Genomic DNA, 17,288 nt, shown 5'->3' on the forward strand with positions numbered 1-17,288 from the left:
TTATATTTGTTTTTCCTTAAAAAAAAAGTAATGCCAAGGGGAAAGTGTATGTGTTTTCTTTTTCTAAGACATTTGCTTAAGACACTGAAATATCAGATTGTTCCTGGAAGTGCATCCAGCACCGCTTAGCTCATTTTCACTATCTGATTTTTCTCAGTGCCTGTTACGTGAGCTTTATCCTCAGGCAGATGGCATCTTAAGGTGATACTAGTAATGTTCTCCTTTTCTCACCTTTGTACACTTTGTGCTGGGTTATTTTTCCTTTTTCCTGAGCAGGACATGGTTGATTATCTTCTAACACACTACTGTTTTCAGTAGAGTGGAAAATATGTCAGGTAATAAGAATTACTGTATTTACACTGGAAACATGATTTTCCCACATTTGTTCATTGTAAAGCTGTGTACATTGGTAGTAATTTTAGGTGAAGGGTTGATGCTGTTGAGCAGTTACCAAGTGTCATGAAAGATGATGCCTGAATTCCAAACACATCTGATTTGGTAATACTGGTGCCTCTTCTCTGTGTCTCTGCTATAGATTAGATGGTGAATTAAGGCTTATTAGAAGAGTGGAGAGAGTGGATAAAGGAGTGGTTTGAAACTGTGTTGGACTGAGCTGTTTCTTTCCTTGCTGCCTGCAGTGATAATTGTAATTCCTGTGGATGGGGAACAGTGTTTAAGAATCAGAGTGAAAATTATCTGTGCAACTGCCAGGATTCATTCTGGTTCTGTACCTTAAGGAACTGCCAGAAATACTTGTCTTTAAATTATGACATCTGATTTTTGCTTGCAGCTTTGTTAAGAAAACTGATGCATTTTTTGTCGTTATTTCCATAGAGGATACTGAAATATTTGTCACGGTTTCTCACATGGAAGGGCTTTTTTGAGCATCAAAACAAACATTTTTAATGACCTTTTTTTTTTTGCCTTAAAGTGTTCATTATATTTATTCTATACTGTAAGTTTGCTCTTGACCTTGCATGTGAGGTATAACATGTCAGTGTAGGTGTTTAAGAACCACTTGCAGCCATGTTTCAGGGAGGTGTTTAATAATCTTTGGATTTTAATGTTCTGCTGCTGTTACTGACAGAAGTTCACTGGTCTGATAAGCTAGGGGAACAGGGTGGAGCTGAAGTAAAGTAACTTGCTAAAATGAAGTTACCTGCAGATGCTTTTCATCTGGGGATTAATTATTTTAATATTTTATAGTGTGTATAAAACTGAACTGATAACTCTGATTCATCTCTCTAAGGAGGAAGTGTGTAGTGGCATGAACTGGCCTTGATTAAATTGCCAGATACTGTAGTAGTGTGGGTAATTTTTTGAGTTTCAGAGGTGCTCTTCATTTGGTGTGTGTTTCTGTGTGTTGGAGCTTTTAGTAGAGTTATGGGACAAATACCTTGCCCTTCTAGTTAAAACATGGGCAATATCATACTGAGTCAAATCAAGGCAGTGCCTCACCTAAGTAATATCTGTGCCCCATGTCAGGCAGCAGCAGTTGCTAAGGGAAATAATGAGAAACAAGTGTTTGAACATTCTTCTGGTTTTGGACTTCGTCTTGGAATCAGTAAAAAATAATTAGATTGATTCTTTGCCATTTCTTTCTAGCTCCCTTTCCAGTCATCAGAGCAACCTCTCCCCTGCCACAGTGTTGTCTTCAAGCACATCACATGCAGTAAGTCCTGTTCATATTTCAACAGACATTTGGCATGTAGTCAGTTTATCTGATGGATAAGATCCCCTTTATAAGTTTGTTGTGTCCCAGAACACTAAGAACTCAAGCAATAACATTATCTCAGGGAAGAACTACAAGCTGTCTACTGGTAAAAAAAGTCTTCACCACTTGTTATTTTTACTACGTCAGGAATAGTTGTTACAGAGACTTGCCAGCTACACAGCTGCAGAAGAGGTTTTTGTGCTAGCAAGTGAGGATGGAGTAAAAATTGTATTGTGACAAATATATTAGAAACTAAATCTTTAGACATTGTTGTCTGAAAGTGTTCCAAAATGTGGACTCTTAGCAGTCCCTACTGTGGGAGGTTAGCTGGCAAAATAGAGGTGATGGAATGATACATGTCATGACAAATATCCGATGACAGATGATTTTATCATTTACCATATGGTGTTGTCACCTGTATATTTTGAGATAGCAAGAGAGATAGTAATGAACATAGTTGTCTACATGAGGCTACACAAGTGAAAGCCAGACAATACTGCCTTGTTCTGTGAGGAGGTACTTCTGTACAGTCCCAGATGAGGTATGCAGATAAGTTACTGCTTTTCTTTTTACCTCTCTTTGTTCCTACTAAATAAATTACTTTAAAACTCACTCTTATCCAAATATGCTCCTTTTCGTGTTGTCAGTTTTTTTGATGTTTGTATGTTGATGACTCTGTTCTGAAGCGTGATCAGCTAACAGCTAAAGCACTATATGGGTTCAAAGCAGGAATTTCTGCACTCTCTTGTGTTCTCATAAAGCATCTGGTCTGTATTTACTGCACTGACTTCGTTATGGAGCGCAACAGTTCTAAGCTTTTAAGTTCAACAGGTGCATTGAAAAATTGCAATAGCAGTGTTCTGTCTTCTGAAGACAAGTTCTGTCTTCTGGAAGAATATAAGTGTTTATTTAACACGACAAGTACTAGCTTAAAGTAGTATACAAGCAAAGTGCAAGAAATAATGCAGTAGATTGACATTTGAGTTACTGTGATATAATTTTGAGAATATAAGAGTTTGAGTTTAACTCTTGTGTAACTTTCTTTAAATATTTACCTATAAGCATGTACTTGAAAGATTGTTGGGGATGGTTTTGATGTAATTTGTTTTGTTTTGTCTTCCTGTCATCTTCCAGTGTGGCTTATTTGATTTGTGATCCTCATTCTTTTTGTCTCCTTTCTAGCACACGACTGTTGAGAACACAACTTCACTCCAGCCTTCAACAACCTTTTCAACTGCTTCAACCTCATCCACTAGCACCACCTCTTCAGTTGTCAGCATGGCAAGCAGTATGAACACTACAAACAGCCTTGGCCTGAGCGTTGCCAGTGTGTCTATACCAGCTGCTACCACTCGAGCAGCTCCCTTAATGTCTTCAGGTTTGCAATATTAACAGATCACACAGATAGGCAGAGGGCTTCAGTCAGCAGGGCTATCATTTGAACATCTAACCAATCATAACTACACCAGGAAATCCATATTCTCAACTGCTGTTTTCAGCATACTTTATTTTCTGGCTTAATAAAGTTGCCTGGTTTTGTGTATTGGAAGTATTTTTTATGATGTTATGTGGCATTCCATCCATAGCCCATTCCATCCCCAAAGAGCTTGATAAGTAGACAATGGATTGATTCTGACTTCAGGGAGTTTTTTGGCTAGGAATTTTGTCCAGTTTGTACTCCAGATCATGATCAGCTCTTGCTCTTGGCTCATATTAGCTTTAATTTCAGTCTTCTCTGTGACTTTAATTCATTTGGCAGTATCAAAATGCACTGCACTGTCCTCATTATCATGTGCCACATCCCTACTGCCACACCTCCATAAAGAAAGGAAGGGTCTGATGTCTGGGCCAATAACACTTCAGAAAGAGTGTTCACAGAGAGATGATGAAGTGCATTCTTGCACTGCAGTGGAAGCTGTGCTAAATGCTCTCTTGAGTCTGTAATCAACCTGTGCTTCTGAAGAGAAATTGTGGAAGGGGGTGAATCATATAAATATCCCATACCTTGTAGTTGCCTTTTTTTTGTTCTTTCACACTTCTGCTTCCTAGCATTGATTCATGAAGGCAACTATTTAAATTTTCTTCTTTACTATTCTCAGCTGCATTTAGTCACCCACAAAAAATAAGCTGGCAATATTTAATGCTTTCCACGTTATTGCTGACTTATTGCCAAAGATATGTATTGACAGAGGAGGGGATTCAGTCTCTTAGAGAACAATGCATAAATACTGCGTTCAGGAGAGGACTGAGTAAAGAAGGAGATTTTGTAGTTCTTGTAGTCCTCTTGGACAAAGTAAATGGCAAAGACTGTCCTCTTAGAGGGCTGTTTTCAGTCTTAAGTAGCCTGTGCTTTCCCTTTTGGAGATATGGTTATACTCTTCAGGCTGCTTCAAGCACTTTGATCAATAAGGCAAAATTATTCTGGGGAGTTCTGTTTTTGGCAGCCTATGACATTGTAGCTGCCAGGGCTTGTGGGCTATCTTGTCTTGATGCCAAAGCTTTTTCTTCATTGAAGGGTTGCTGAGGTGTCTGTATTTTGATTCTGCAGGCAAAGCTCCCCCAAATTTGCCACAGGGCGTGCCACCCTTGTTGCACAACCAGTATATTGTGGGACCTGGAGGACTTCTGCCTGCCTACCCAGTAAGCAATTTAATTGTTCTTGTCCTTGATTGGATATCTCTTGTTGCAAGTAGGCTGTCCACACATGCTGCTACAGATCTGTGCCAAGGTGTTTCTCTAGAGTACTTGTTATGGAATATGTGCAACAGTTGCTAGTAAACTACAGAATTGTTGGTACATACCTAACATAGTTGCAGTTGAAGCTGAATATGTGCTCTTAGGATTTTCATTAGTATCAGATTTTAGGTTCATTTGAGTAAAATTCGACTCAGTCACATTTGGGGTATTGGGATAGATTTACTGTAGTAATGATTGAAAAGTGCAATGTGTCCAGTCAGTCAGGCATAGCAGACTGGGATCAACATATTTTGGTTACCTGTTTTGTAAATCAGAAAATTCCTTTGAATTGTCTTTCTGTGTCACTCAATGAGAGGAAATACTGTCGACTGCTTTGTGCTTTGGTCATCCATTATTAAATCCTGCTGTGCTCAGACGCAGTGGTTGCAGCAAAGAAGGCTGTTGCATTTCCTCTGAAATATGAATGCTCTGTAGATTTTTCATAAGTTGATGAATGATACATCTGTGAAATTAGTATTAAAGATGGGATGGTTGGACTCTTCTCAGAGGAGTGCTGTCACCAAAAAACCTTATTGACAAGCCATTTTAAATTGAGATCTGTTAGTCTTAAAATGCTAAGGCTTGCAATAATGACACAATGTGACACAGGTGTTTACTTTTAAAATAGACAACCTAGGTCAAACACAGTTTAAAGCACCAGATAGATCACCTTTAGCTGTTGTGTCTATCTTAAAACAGATTTATGGCTATGATGATCTCCAGATGCTTCAATCCAGGCTGCCAATGGTAAGTAAATGGCTTTGTTTAATTTTAAACAGGTTATTTTCAGTGTTGATCATTTGAGCAACATAAATTGATGCACTTAATGGTGATTAATACTTCATATATTCTGTTATTTTAAATATTCACAGTTTCTCTAGATGGTGTAAATTCATATAGAGCAACTGCTCCATCATGCATTTGTCCATCTGCAAATAGAAGCAAGTGTACTTGATTTTGAGTGGAGAAGATTTTGTTCTAACAACTACATGACCTATTGCCAAATTTAGCTGAAAAGGAGGTAGAATGGAGCAGCAGGTACACAATTTGGCAGGCAATAAGTGCATCTGACATGTTTTGACAGTCGTAACAGGTGGGGATCTTTGCATATACATCATAGCAACAAATGCAGGTGAGCTGCAGGAGCTACAATTCTCATCCTTAACTGGATCATGAATGTAAATAGTGTGTAAGAAATGCTGAGATTGCAGACAGTCTGACAAAGAGCCTCAGCCTAGACTACAAAAAGGTAAAGAATTGCTTTCAGAAAGCTAGGATAGGGAACTTCAAGAGAAATTTTGGTATTGTGTAACTGAGAAAAGTCACAAGGTTAAGTAGTGATGCAGTGTATCTGTAGAAGCGAAAATGGAGCAATGAGCTATAATCTGAATCACTGGGTTAGTACAATAATTAAAGGTCCAAGTTGGTACCAGATCTTCCATGTGGAGTCTGAGTAGGACAGGCAGAGTCATATTGTGAAAGGTGAGTACAGGCTTGTCCCAGTTAAAACCCTGTGCAGCTGCACATCCTCAATGAAACAAATGAAGTTGAACATATTAACAGAGACATTAGCTACCCAAAGAAGGCATGATCCTTGGAAGAATTGTCAGCTGATGTAACTGGAATTTTTCTCAGAGCAGCAAGATAATACAAGATTTGCAGTTCTGGGGCCAGTAGAAACACAGTGTGCGGGTTCAGCCTGGGTAGATGCCAAGTGCCCACAAAAGCCACTCTATCACTTTCCTCCCTCAGCTGGACAGAAGAGATAAAATAAAATGAAAACTTCAGGGTCCAGATAAGGACCAGGAGAGATCATTAACCAATTACTGTTATGAGGAAAATGGACCTCACTTGGGGAAAATAATTGACTAGAAATCAAATCAAAGTAGAAGAACATCTTCATAGATGATATGGATGAGGGGATTGAGTCCAGCATCAGTAAGGCTGCAGATGACACCTAGCTAGGAGCAGGTGCTGATCTGTTAGAAGGTAGGAGAGCCCTGCAGAGGAACCTAGACAGGCTGGATGGGTGGGCAGAGGCCAATGGGATGAGATTGAACAAGGCCAGGTACAGAGTTCTGCCCTTTGACCAAAACAACCTCAAGCAGCACTACAGGCTGGGAACAAAATGACTGGAGAGCAGCCAGGCAGAAAGAGACCTGGGGCTACTGGTGGATAGTAGACTGAAGATGAGCCAGCAGTGAGCCCAGGTGGCCAAGATAGCAAATGGCATCCTGGCCTGCATCAGGAACAGTGTGGCCAGTAGGACAAGGGAGGTTATTCTTCCCCTGTACTCAACACTGGTCAGGCCACACCTTGAGTGCTGTGTCCAGTTCTGGGCTCCTCAATTCAAGAGAGATGTTGAGGTACTGGAACATGTCCAGAGAAGGGCGACGAAGCTGGTGAGGGGCCTGGAAGGCTTCCTCTTCTCCCAGGCAACCAACAACAGAAGAAGGGGACACAGTCTCAAGTTGTTCCAGGGGAGGTCTAGGCTGGATGTTAGGAGGAAGTTCTTGCCAGAGAGAGTGATTTGCATTGGAATGGGCTGCCCAGGGAGGTAATGGAGTCACCATCCCTGGAGGTCTTCAAGAAAAGCCTGGATGAGGCACTTAGTTCCATGGTCTAGATGACTGGATAGGACTGAGTGAATAGTAGGTTGGATTAGATGATCTTGGAGGTCTCTTCCAACCTGGTTGATTCTATGACTCTAAATCAATATTAAACACCTTCCTTCCACTCCTCCATTCTTCATTCCTGATTTCCCTCTCATTTCCTCTCTGACACCACAGGTAAAAAGGAATTTCAGGTTACAATCTCTACTGCCCCTTCATCCCCAGGGAGAGTACTGCTGACACTCTTCCCTATGCTCCAGTGCAGAGTCACCTTTGAATGAGACTGAGTAAAATGCCTTGGTTAGGGAGGTACCGAGGAGAAGAATGGGCGTGGGAATTGCAGAGCCCTGCTGGGAGCCAGGCTCGGAGCAGGCGCTGAACGGAGGTGGCATCCTCCTATCCGAAAGGCTCGTTCCCGCGCTTCTGAGACAAGAGGCACCGGCAAGCTGGATATTTAGCTTTTGGTTTGTTTGTTTATTTTTTTCCAAAAAGTGTCTTTGTTTTCTGTGGAATAAATAGGTGAATAAATAGATAAAAACTCTTGTGAAAATAAATAGACTCCATAAATAGAGGGATCAGTCAGGGGAGGCCGAGGCTACAGGGCCTGCCTGCATCGACTCCTGCCGTGGGTCAGGGGAGGCGGAAGCGCAGAGGTGGACATGGGGCGGTGGTGCAGACGTAACGGCGGCGGCGGCGTGGGTAGGGGTGCGTGGGCCCCGCGGGGGCAGTTGAGGTCGTTGGTCTATTTGCGCGTGGCACGAGTGAGGTTGTGGAGCTGCTGGAAGCAGGCGCGGGCTTGGAGTCGGACGTGGTCCCAGGCGCAGGTGCTGTGTTTGTGGGTGTAGAGGAATTCCTGGATGCTCGTGAAGTACTTGTTGATGCTGAGCAGCAGGTTGCGGGGCCCTCGGCCTTGGAAGAGCATGCTGTTGGCTGACAGGCATTGCTGGAACCTCTGGATGTGGTGCTGGAGGTTGTTGAGGAGCTCATCCCGTGCCCGGGCATCCCAGTGTTGGGGGCTGCTGGGGCTGCTGAAGATGGCGAAGAGGTGCTGGAGGATGCGGAGGGCGATGGTGGGGGCTTGCTGTGGGTGGCTGTTGTGGAGAAGGGTGCTGGGAAGGGTGGGCGCCTGCTGGAGTTGGCAGGGCTGTGTCGGGCTGGGAGCCATGGTCTGGAGGAGCTGGAGGCTGTCCCAGGGGAACGCGTCGTCGCGGGCATGCGGGTGGCGGCAGGCGCGGGCAGTTGCGAGAGCAGTCAGGAGGAGCAGGAGCACCGGTGTGCTGTGCCGCAGGCAGGGCTGTGTGGTTGTGGGTGCAGCCGTGGTGGGCCTGTGGGCGCTGCGTGGGTGTTGCTGGGCAGGAGCCTGGCGAGGCTTGCTGGTGATGGTGGTGCGGGTGAGCGGTGTGCTTGGGGTGCTGCCGGGCATCCAGCTTTATGTGGTGCGGCGGCTTCCCCTTCCTCGCTTTCTGTTGTCAGTGAGTTTCCGGATGTGGTTTTCAGTTTTGGCTGGTGGCTGCGGTGGTCTTGGGGAAGTGCATTGGTGGGCTGGCGGTGCTCTGCTGGAGGGAGGTTAGCTGTAGCGTTTGGACGGGGGATGCGAAAGTGCCGGGGCAGAGCCCTTGTGGGCAGCTGCACTGGGGAGGCGTGGGAGGGTTTCCCTGTTGCCTGCCGGGTGAGCGGCGGGAGTCTCTCCTCTTCAGCTGAAGTTTCCTTTCCTCCCTCATCGGTGGTGCCCTGGTGTTGGCCGTGGTCTGTTTTCCTTTTGCTTGTGGCTTGGCCTCTTTGAGCAGAAAGCCAAGCTTTAGCCAATCTTCTCTTTTCGTTTTGGGAGGGGTCGTGAAGTGATGTCACTCGGCGGAGGCTGGGAAGCCCCATCCTGGAGCGAGGGCCTGGGGGTGGCGGGGGCTTTGCGAGGCGGTTGCTCCGGGCCTTGAGGCTTGGATGAGTTTGTGGATGGAGCTGCCCCAGGTGATGTGTTTGAGGGTGATGAGAGTGGGGAAGAAAGGCTTGATGGAAAAAGGAGGACTTTTGCTGCTCGTCCTCCCGCTGCCACTTTTTCACCGGGTGCCTGGATGTGTTGCCACGCACGTGCCCCTCTAGCTCGGGGCTTTTTGGTGTCTTCTGTGGCGCGACGCCTGGGGCAGCGGGGGAGCAGAGAGCAAAACGTGCCCTGTCAGTGAAGGGTCTTGCATTTGGGATGGCCTGATCCTGTTGTGTGTGAGTGCTTCAGGTCTGTTACAGAATTTGGCGAAGGGCGACTTGACAGAGGTGGCTGGCAGGGTTCACTCTTACTGTTTACTGGGCGCAGGGGGTATGCGAGGGAAAATGGAGTTGGAATCAGTGTGGAGTCAACTTTTGATGTCACTTATCTAGATATCGAAACTTGCAAGCGTGCTTCTTCCCAGCTCACTCAACCTTCCAACCGGACGTCCCCTGATGTTTGGCTCCCAGGTTTCCTGAAGTGGATGCTCAGGCGTGGCGTTTTGCCGACAGACTCACAGAATTAACCGGGTTGGGAAAGACCCCTAGGATCGTCGAGTCTGACCTGTCACCTAACCCTCCTAGTTAACTAAACCGTGGCGCTAAGTGCCTCGTCCGGCCTCCTTTTAAGCACCTCCAGGGATGGTGACTCCACCACCTCCCCAGGCAGCCCATTCCAATGGGCAGTCACTCTTTCCATGAAGGATTTCCTCCTGCGGTGCAGCCTGAACCTGCCCTGGTGCCGATGGAGACTGTGTCCTCTTGTTGTGTCACTGGGTGCCTGGGAGAAGAGACCGGCCCCTCCCCCACCCCCAGCCTGCAACTTCCTTTCAGGTAGTTGTAGTCAGCGGTGAGGTCTCCCCCGAGCCTCCTCTTCTCCAGGCTGACCAACCGCAGTCGCTTCTCGTAGGGCTTGCGCTCTAGCCCCCTCACCAGCCTTCCGCCCTTCTCTGGCCATGTTCAAGCACCTCAACATCTTTCTTGAACTGAGGGGCCCAGAACCGGTCGCAGTACTCAAGGTGTGGCCTAACCAGTGCTGAGTACAGGGGCAGAATGACTTCCCTGGCCCTGCTGGCCACACTATTGCTGATGCAGGTCAGCCTGTCGTTGGCCTTCTTGGCCGCCTGGGCATGCTGCTGGCTCAGGTTCAGTCAGCCGCAGGTCCTTCTCTGCCTGGCTGCTCTCCATCCACTCTGTCGCCAACCTGTAGCGCTGCATAATGGAGTGATAGAGCAGCAGGGTCACCTCTGGAAAAGGAAAAGGAAGGAGGGAGGGAGGAGCCAACTGAACAAAGAATTCTCTGGGCAATGATACCCTTGCAGACTCTCGAGGCATCCCTCACGGCACTCTTTGTTCCGGTAGTAGTGCTGGCATCTGGTCTGTTCTTGTTGCTCGCTGTGTCCGGTTACCGTTACCCGGTCCACTTGCATGTGCCGTCAATGTCTGTAGCCTTGAAGCCTCCTTATCGCCTTGCCTATGCTGGATCCGGAGGCCTTGGTCTGATTAAGCAGGTTCAGATTCAGTAAATCTTAAGTGGCGATTTTCAGCTTGTGGCCGAAGGCTACAGCAGCTCGAGCTGGTCGTGCTGAGTGAGTATAGCTAAGCAACCGCTATACTCGGTCACACAACGTGGTAGCCCTTCAGTAGTTCATTGCGGGGAAAAGGGACTTACTTCAGCTAAACAACTCGTATCTCCTAACAGCGAGAGGCGTCCTGGCTCCAGGGCCGAATGGCCTGCCTGCAGCCCAGTTGCCATCCAGGGAGAGTTCCCTCTGGGCTCGTCCACTGATCTGTCGCTGACAAGAGACCTGCTTTCCAGAGATCACGGCTGTGCAGCGCCGCTGCCTAGCAGGGAGAGCCGAAAGGCGGCTCACTTAGGCTGTCTTGCTGCGCTCGTGGCATAACGTGGTGGCTCGTAGGCGAATTGCCTACCATGGGAGAGGTGCACACGAGACCCATCTGGATGCGTTTCCGTGTGACCTGCACTTGGTTGTGGTCCTGCTCTGGCAGCGGGGTTGGACCGGATGGTCTCCGGAGGTCCCTTCCAACCCCTAGCGTCCTGCGAGGCTCCGTGTACGCAGAGCTGTCTTTGTGCGCTCTGCTCCTTTGCAGGTTTCCTAGAGGAGATCTTGGCCCGGTTGTGGCTCGGGCCTTTACCTCCTTTGTCCCCTGTACCTAAGCGCTGCTGGCTTGGTTAAAGGGAGGTCAGGTGCATGCGTCCCTGCACCCCTGCAGTCCTGGAGGAGGGGTGTCCAAGGGTGAGTCGGGGAGAGTTGGGGTTGAGCTGGGTGAGGAAGCTGTAGAGCTCTAGCCAGGGGAGGAGGAGGTTGCAAATGCTGGAGAGTTTTGCATCCCTTCCAACAGCAGGGCTGCTGTTCTGCTGCTGTGAGAGAGGCTGCCGAGTGTTCTGTGAAAGCTTTTGGAGCAGGGGAAATGTGTGGTTGGTGGAGGCGTCAGGGCGGTGTCAGGCAGCGCTGCGCCATCGGGTGCTGTGCTTGGAATGCGGACGCATGCGTGATGATTTGGTGTACCTAGGTGCCATTGGTGGCAGAGGTGGGGTGATGCTGGAGGTCGGTGGCTGGGCATTATTGCGCGTCTTGCCCAAGAACAGGTGGCGATGCGAGGTGTTTGCAGGCGGCACAAGGAGAGAGTTGTCGTGGCCGGTGCCTGCCTGCCTGCCTGCCTGCAGTGGCAAGAGTAGCGGAACTGTGCCCACTGAAAGCGACGTCTGCCGTGCCTCTCTTTCACTGAATCGTGGGACGGTTTGGATTGGGAGAGACCTTTGAAGGTCGTCTGGTCTGGCCCCCCTGGAGGACGCAGGGCTGTCTTGGGCCCGGTGGGGCAGCTCGGAGCCCCGTCTAACTTGACCTTGAATGCTTCCAGGGATGGGGCACCCGCCACCTCTGTGGGCAGCCTGTTGCCATGCCCCACAACGCTCGTGGTAGAAAGCGTCTGCCTCTTGCCTAGTGCAAAGCGAGCCTCTTTGAGGTTTGAAACCCTTAGCCCTTGTCCTCTGGCTACAGGTCCCCATCTTTCTTACAGGTCCCCTCTGAGTACTGAAAGGCCACAGGAAGGTTCCCTTTGAGCCTTCTCTTTGTCAGGCCAAAGGACCCGGACTCTCTCAGCCTTTCTCCGTAGGAGAGGTGCCTCTGATGGTTTCTGTGGCCCTCCTCTGGTCCTCCTCCAGCAGGCGTGTGTCTTCCTGGTCTGGAGGAGTCCAGAGCTGATCGTCCCTTGTTCTGAAGCGGCTTGCAGGGCGGAAAACGTTGAGGAGACAAGGGCCAACAAGGTGATTCTGATGATGCAGATGCTGGCTAAACCCTGGCAGAGGCCTTTGAATGAGACTGAGGAAAATGCCTTGGTTAGGGAGGTGCCGAGGAGAAGAACGGGCATGGGACTTGCAGAGCCCCGCTGGGAGCCAGACTCGGAGCAGGCGCTGAACGGAGGTGGCATCCCCCTATCCGAAAGGCTCGTTCCCGCGCTTCTGAGACAAGAGGCACCGGCAAGCTGGATATTTAGCTTTTGGTTTGTTTGTTTATTTTTTTCCAAAAAGTGTCTTTGTTTTCTGAGGAATAAATAGGTGAATAAATAGATAAAAACTCTTGTGAAAATAAATAGATTCCATAAATAGAGGGATCAGTCAGGGGAGGCCGAGGCTACAGGGCCTGCCTGCATCGACTCCTGCCGTGGGTCAGGGGAGGCGGAAGCGCAGAGGTGGACATGGGGCGGTGGTGCAGACGTAACGGCGGCGGCGGCGTGGGTAGGGGTGCGTGGGCCCCGCGGGGGCAGTTGAGGTCGTTGGTCTATTTGCGCGTGGCACGAGTGAGGTTGTGGAGCTGCTGGAAGCAGGCGCGGGCTTGGAGTCGGACGTGGTCCCAGGCGCAGGTGCTGTGTTTGTGGGTGTAGAGGAATTCCTGGATGCTCGTGAAGTACTTGTTGATGCTGAGCAGCAGGTTGCGGGGCCCTCGGCCTTGGAAGAGCATGCTGTTGGCTGACAGGCATTGCTGGAACCTCTGGATGTGGTGCTGGAGGTTGTTGAGGAGCTCATCCCGTGCCCGGGCATCCCAGTGTTGGGGGCTGCTGGGGCTGCTGAAGATGGCGAAGAGGTGCTGGAGGATGCGGAGGGCGATGGTGGGGGCTTGCTGTGGGTGGCTGTTGTGGAGAAGGGTGCTGGGAAGGGTGGGCGCCTGCTGGAGTTGGCAGGGCTGTGTCGGGCTGGGAGCCATGGTCTGGAGGAGCTGGAGGCTGTCCCAGGGGAACGCGTCGTCGCGGGCATGCGGGTGGCGGCAGGCGCGGGCAGTTGCGAGAGCAGTCAGGAGGAGCAGGAGCACCGGTGTGCTGTGCCGCAGGCAGGGCTGTGTGGTTGTGGGTGCAGCCATGGTGGGCCTGTGGGCGCTGCGTGGGTGTTGCTGGGCAGGAGCCTGGCGAGGCTTGCTGGTGATGGTGGTGCGGGTGAGCGGTGTGCTTGGGGTGCTGCCGGGCATCCAGCTTTATGTGGTGCGGCGGCTTCCCCTTCCTCGCTTTCTGTTGTCAGTGAGTTTCCGGATGTGGTTTTCAGTTTTGGCTGGTGGCTGCGGTGGTCTTGGGGAAGTGCATTGGTGGGCTGGCGGTGCTCTGCTGGAGGGAGGTTAGCTGTAGCGTTTGGACGGGGGATGCGAAAGTGCCGGGGCAGAGCCCTTGTGGGCAGCTGCACTGGGGAGGCGTGGGAGGGTTTCCCTGTTGCCTGCCGGGTGAGCGGCGGGAGTCTCTCCTCTTCAGCTGAAGTTTCCTTTCCTCCCTCATCGGTGGTGCCCTGGTGTTGGCCGTGGTCTGTTTTCCTTTTGCTTGTGGCTTGGCCTCTTTGAGCAGAAAGCCAAGCTTTAGCCAATCTTCTCTTTTCGTTTTGGGAGGGGTCGTGAAGTGATGTCACTCGGCGGAGGCTGGGAAGCCCCATCCTGGAGCGAGGGCCTGGGGGTGGCGGGGGCTTTGCGAGGCGGTTGCTCCGGGCCTTGAGGCTTGGATGAGTTTGTGGATGGAGCTGCCCCAGGTGATGTGTTTGAGGGTGATGAGAGTGGGGAAGAAAGGCTTGATGGAAAAAGGAGGACTTTTGCTGCTCGTCCTCCCGCTGCCACTTTTTCACCGGGTGCCTGGATGTGTTGCCACGCACGTGCCCCTCTAGCTCGGGGCTTTTTGGTGTCTTCTGTGGCGCGACGCCTGGGGCAGCGGGGGAGCAGAGAGCAAAACGTGCCCTGTCAGTGAAGGGTCTTGCATTTGGGATGGCCTGATCCTGTTGTGTGCGAGTGCTTCAGGTCTGTTACAGAATTTGGCGAAGGGCGACTTGACAGAGGTGGCTGGCAGGGTTCACTCTTACTGTTTACTGGGCGCAGGGGGTATGCGAGGGAAAATGGAGTTGGAATCAGTGTGGAGTCAACTTTTGATGTCACTTATCTAGATATCGAAACTTGCAAGCGTGCTTCTTCCCAGCTCACTCAACCTTCCAACCGGACGTCCCCTGATGTTTGGCTCCCAGGTTTCCTGAAGTGGATGCTCAGGCGTGGCGTTTTGCCGACAGACTCACAGAATTAACCGGGTTGGGAAAGACCCCTAGGATCGTCGAGTCTGACCTGTCACCTAACCCTCCTAGTTAACTAAACCGTGGCGCTAAGTGCCTCGTCCGGCCTCCTTTTAAGCACCTCCAGGGATGGTGACTCCACCACCTCCCCAGGCAGCCCATTCCAATGGGCAGTCACTCTTTCCATGAAGGATTTCCTCCTGCTGTGCAGCCTGAACCTGCCCTGGTGCCGATGGAGACTGTGTCCTCTTGTTGTGTCACTGGGTGCCTGGGAGAAGAGACCGGCCCCTCCCCCACCCCCAGCCTGCAACTTCCTTTCAGGTAGTTGTAGTCAGCGGTGAGGTCTCCCCCGAGCCTCCTCTTCTCCAGGCTGACCAACCGCAGTCGCTTCTCGTAGGGCTTGCGCTCTAGCCCCCTCACCAGCCTTCCGCCCTTCTCTGGCCATGTTCAAGCACCTCAACATCTTTCTTGAATTGAGGGGCCCAGAACCGGTCGCAGTACTCAAGGTGTGGCCTAACCAGTGCTGAGTACAGGGGCAGAATGACTTCCCTGGCCCTGCTGGCCACACTATTGCTGATGCAGGTCAGCCTGTCGTTGGCCTTCTTGGCCGCCTGGGCATGCTGCTGGCTCAGGTTCAGTCGGCTGTCGACCGGTACCCACAGGTCCTTCTCTGCCTGGCTGCTCTCCATCCACTCTGTCGCCAACCTGTAGCGCTGCATAATGGAGTGATAGAGCAGCAGGGTCACCTCTGGAAAAGGAAAAGGAAGGAGGGAGGAGCCAACCGAACAAAGAATTCTCTGGGCAATGATACCCTTGCAGACTCTCGAGGCATCCCTCACGGCACTCTTTGTTCCGGTAGTAGTGCTGGCATCTGGTCTGTTCTTGTTGCTCGCTGTGTCCGGTTACCGTTACCCGGTCCACTTGCATGTGCCGTCAATGTCTGTAGCCTTGAAGCCTCCTTATCGCCTTGCCTATGCTGGATCCGGAGGCCTTGGTCTGATTAAGCAGGTTCACATTCAGTAAATCTTAAGTGGCGATTTTCAGCTTGTGGCCGAAGGCTACAGCAGCTCGAGCTGGTCGTGCTGAGTGAGTATAGCTAAGCAACCGCTATACTCGGTCACACAACGTGGTAGCCCTTCAGTAGTTCATTGCGGGGAAAAGGGACTTACTTCAGCTAAACAACTCGTATCTCCTAACAGCGAGAGGCGTCCTGGCTCCAGGGCCGAATGGCCTGCCTGCAGCCCAGTTGCCATCCAGGGAGAGTTCCCTCTGGGCTCGTCCACTGATCTGTCGCTGACAAGAGACCTGCTTTCCAGAGATCACGGCTGTGCAGCGCCGCTGCCTAGCAGGGAGAGCCGAAAGGCGGCTCACTTAGGCTGTCTTGCTGCGCTCGTGGCATAACGTGGTGGCTCGTAGGCGAATTGCCTACCATGGGAGAGGTGCACACGAGACCCATCTGGATGCGTTTCCGTGTGACCTGCACTTGGTTGTGGTCCTGCTCTGGCAGCGGGGTTGGACCGGATGGTCTCCGGAGGTCCCTTCCAACCCCTAGCGTCCTGCGAGGCTCCGTGTACGCAGAGCTGTCTTTGTGCGCTCTGCTCCTTTGCAGGTTTCCTAGAGGAGATCTTGGCCCGGTTGTGGCTCGGGCCTTTACCTCCTTTGTCCCCTGTACCTAAGCGCTGCTGGCTTGGTTAAAGGGAGGTCAGGTGCATGCGTCCCTGCGCCCCTGCAGTCCTGGAGGAGGGGTGTCCAAGGGTGAGTCGGGGAGAGTTGGGGTTGAGCTGGGTGAGGAAGCTGTAGAGCTCTAGCCAGGGGAGGAGGAGGTTGCAAATGCTGGAGAGTTTTGCATCCCTTCCAACAGCAGGGCTGCTGTTCTGCTGCTGTGAGAGAGGCTGCCGAGTGTTCTGTGAAAGCTTTTGGAGCAGGGGAAATGTGTGGTTGGTGGAGGCGTCAGGGCGGTGTCAGGCAGCGCTGCGCCATCGGGTGCTGTGCTTGGAATGCGGACGCATGCGTGATGATTTGGTGTACCTAGGTGCCATTGGTGGCAGAGGTGGGGTGATGCTGGAGGTCGGTGGCTGGGCATTATTGCGCGTCTTGCCCAAGAACAGGTGGCGATGCGAGGTGTTTGCAGGCGGCACAAGGAGAGAGTTGTCGTGGCCGGTGCCTGCCTGCCTGCCTGCCTGCAGTGGCAAGAGTAGCGGAACTGTGCCCACTGAAAGCGACGTCTGCCGTTCCTCTCTTTCACTGAATCGTGGGACGGTTTGGATTGGGAGAGACCTTTGAAGGTCGTCTGGTCTGGCCCCCCTGGAGGACGCAGGGCTGTCTTGGGCCCGGTGGGGCAGCTCGGAGCCCCGTCTAACTTGACCTTGAATGCTTCCAGGGATGGGGCACCCGCCACCTCTGTGGGCAGCCTGTTGCCATGCCCCACAACGCTCGTGGTAGAAAGCGTCTGCCTCTTGCCTAGTGCAAAGCGAGCCTCTTTGAGGTTTGAAACCCTTAGCCCTTGTCCTCTGGCTACAGGTCCCCATCTTTCTTACAGGTCCCCTCTGAGTACTGAAAGGCCACAGGAAGGTTCCCTTTGAGCCTTCTCTTTGTCAGGCCAAAGGACCCGGACTCTCTCAGCCTTTCTCCATAGGAGAGGTGCCTCTGATGGTTTCTGTGGCCCTCCTCTGGTCCTCCTCCAGCAGGCGTGTGTCTT

At 50.9% G+C, this 17,288-nt stretch overlaps 3 protein-coding genes across 5 annotated transcripts in view; 1 reads left to right on the plus strand and 2 right to left on the minus strand.

The window, feature by feature from the left end:
* The window catches only part of UBAP2 (ubiquitin associated protein 2), a 148,787-nt gene that overhangs the window by 75,323 nt on the left and 56,176 nt on the right, over positions 1–17,288 (plus strand). For all 3 annotated transcript variants that reach the window (XM_064140700.1, XM_064140701.1, XM_064140702.1), the window contains exons 18-21: positions 1,606–1,672; positions 2,897–3,092; positions 4,263–4,354; positions 5,150–5,197. In XM_064140700.1, coding sequence (XP_063996770.1) covers positions 1,606–1,672; positions 2,897–3,092; positions 4,263–4,354; positions 5,150–5,197 — 403 coding nt within the window. The remainder of the gene's footprint in view (positions 1–1,605; positions 1,673–2,896; positions 3,093–4,262; positions 4,355–5,149; positions 5,198–17,288) is intronic.
* LOC135173563 (interferon-like) lies at positions 7,741–8,485 on the minus strand. Its single transcript, XM_064140542.1, has one exon. It carries the CDS (start codon positions 8,483–8,485, stop codon positions 7,805–7,807), a length of 681 nt encoding a protein of 226 aa, XP_063996612.1. The 3' UTR covers positions 7,741–7,804.
* Positions 12,779–13,470, minus strand: LOC135193182 (interferon-like). The gene has a single exon (XM_064176720.1). The coding sequence runs from the start codon at positions 13,416–13,418 to the stop codon at positions 12,843–12,845; it is 576 nt and encodes a 191-aa protein (XP_064032790.1). The 5' UTR covers positions 13,419–13,470; the 3' UTR covers positions 12,779–12,842.

Source organism: Pogoniulus pusillus, chromosome Z, assembly GCF_015220805.1.
Source record: "Pogoniulus pusillus isolate bPogPus1 chromosome Z, bPogPus1.pri, whole genome shotgun sequence".
NCBI classification, from domain to species: Eukaryota; Metazoa; Chordata; class Aves; order Piciformes; family Lybiidae; genus Pogoniulus; species Pogoniulus pusillus.

Bases quoted from the DNA above. Each gene is read 5' to 3' on its own strand.
- LOC135173563 (XM_064140542.1), bottom strand. From the start codon at position 8,485: ATGCCCGGCAGCACCCCAAGCACACCGCTCACCCGCACCACCATCACC.
- LOC135193182 (XM_064176720.1), bottom strand. From the start codon at position 13,418: ATGGCTGCACCCACAACCACACAGCCCTGCCTGCGGCACAGCACACCG.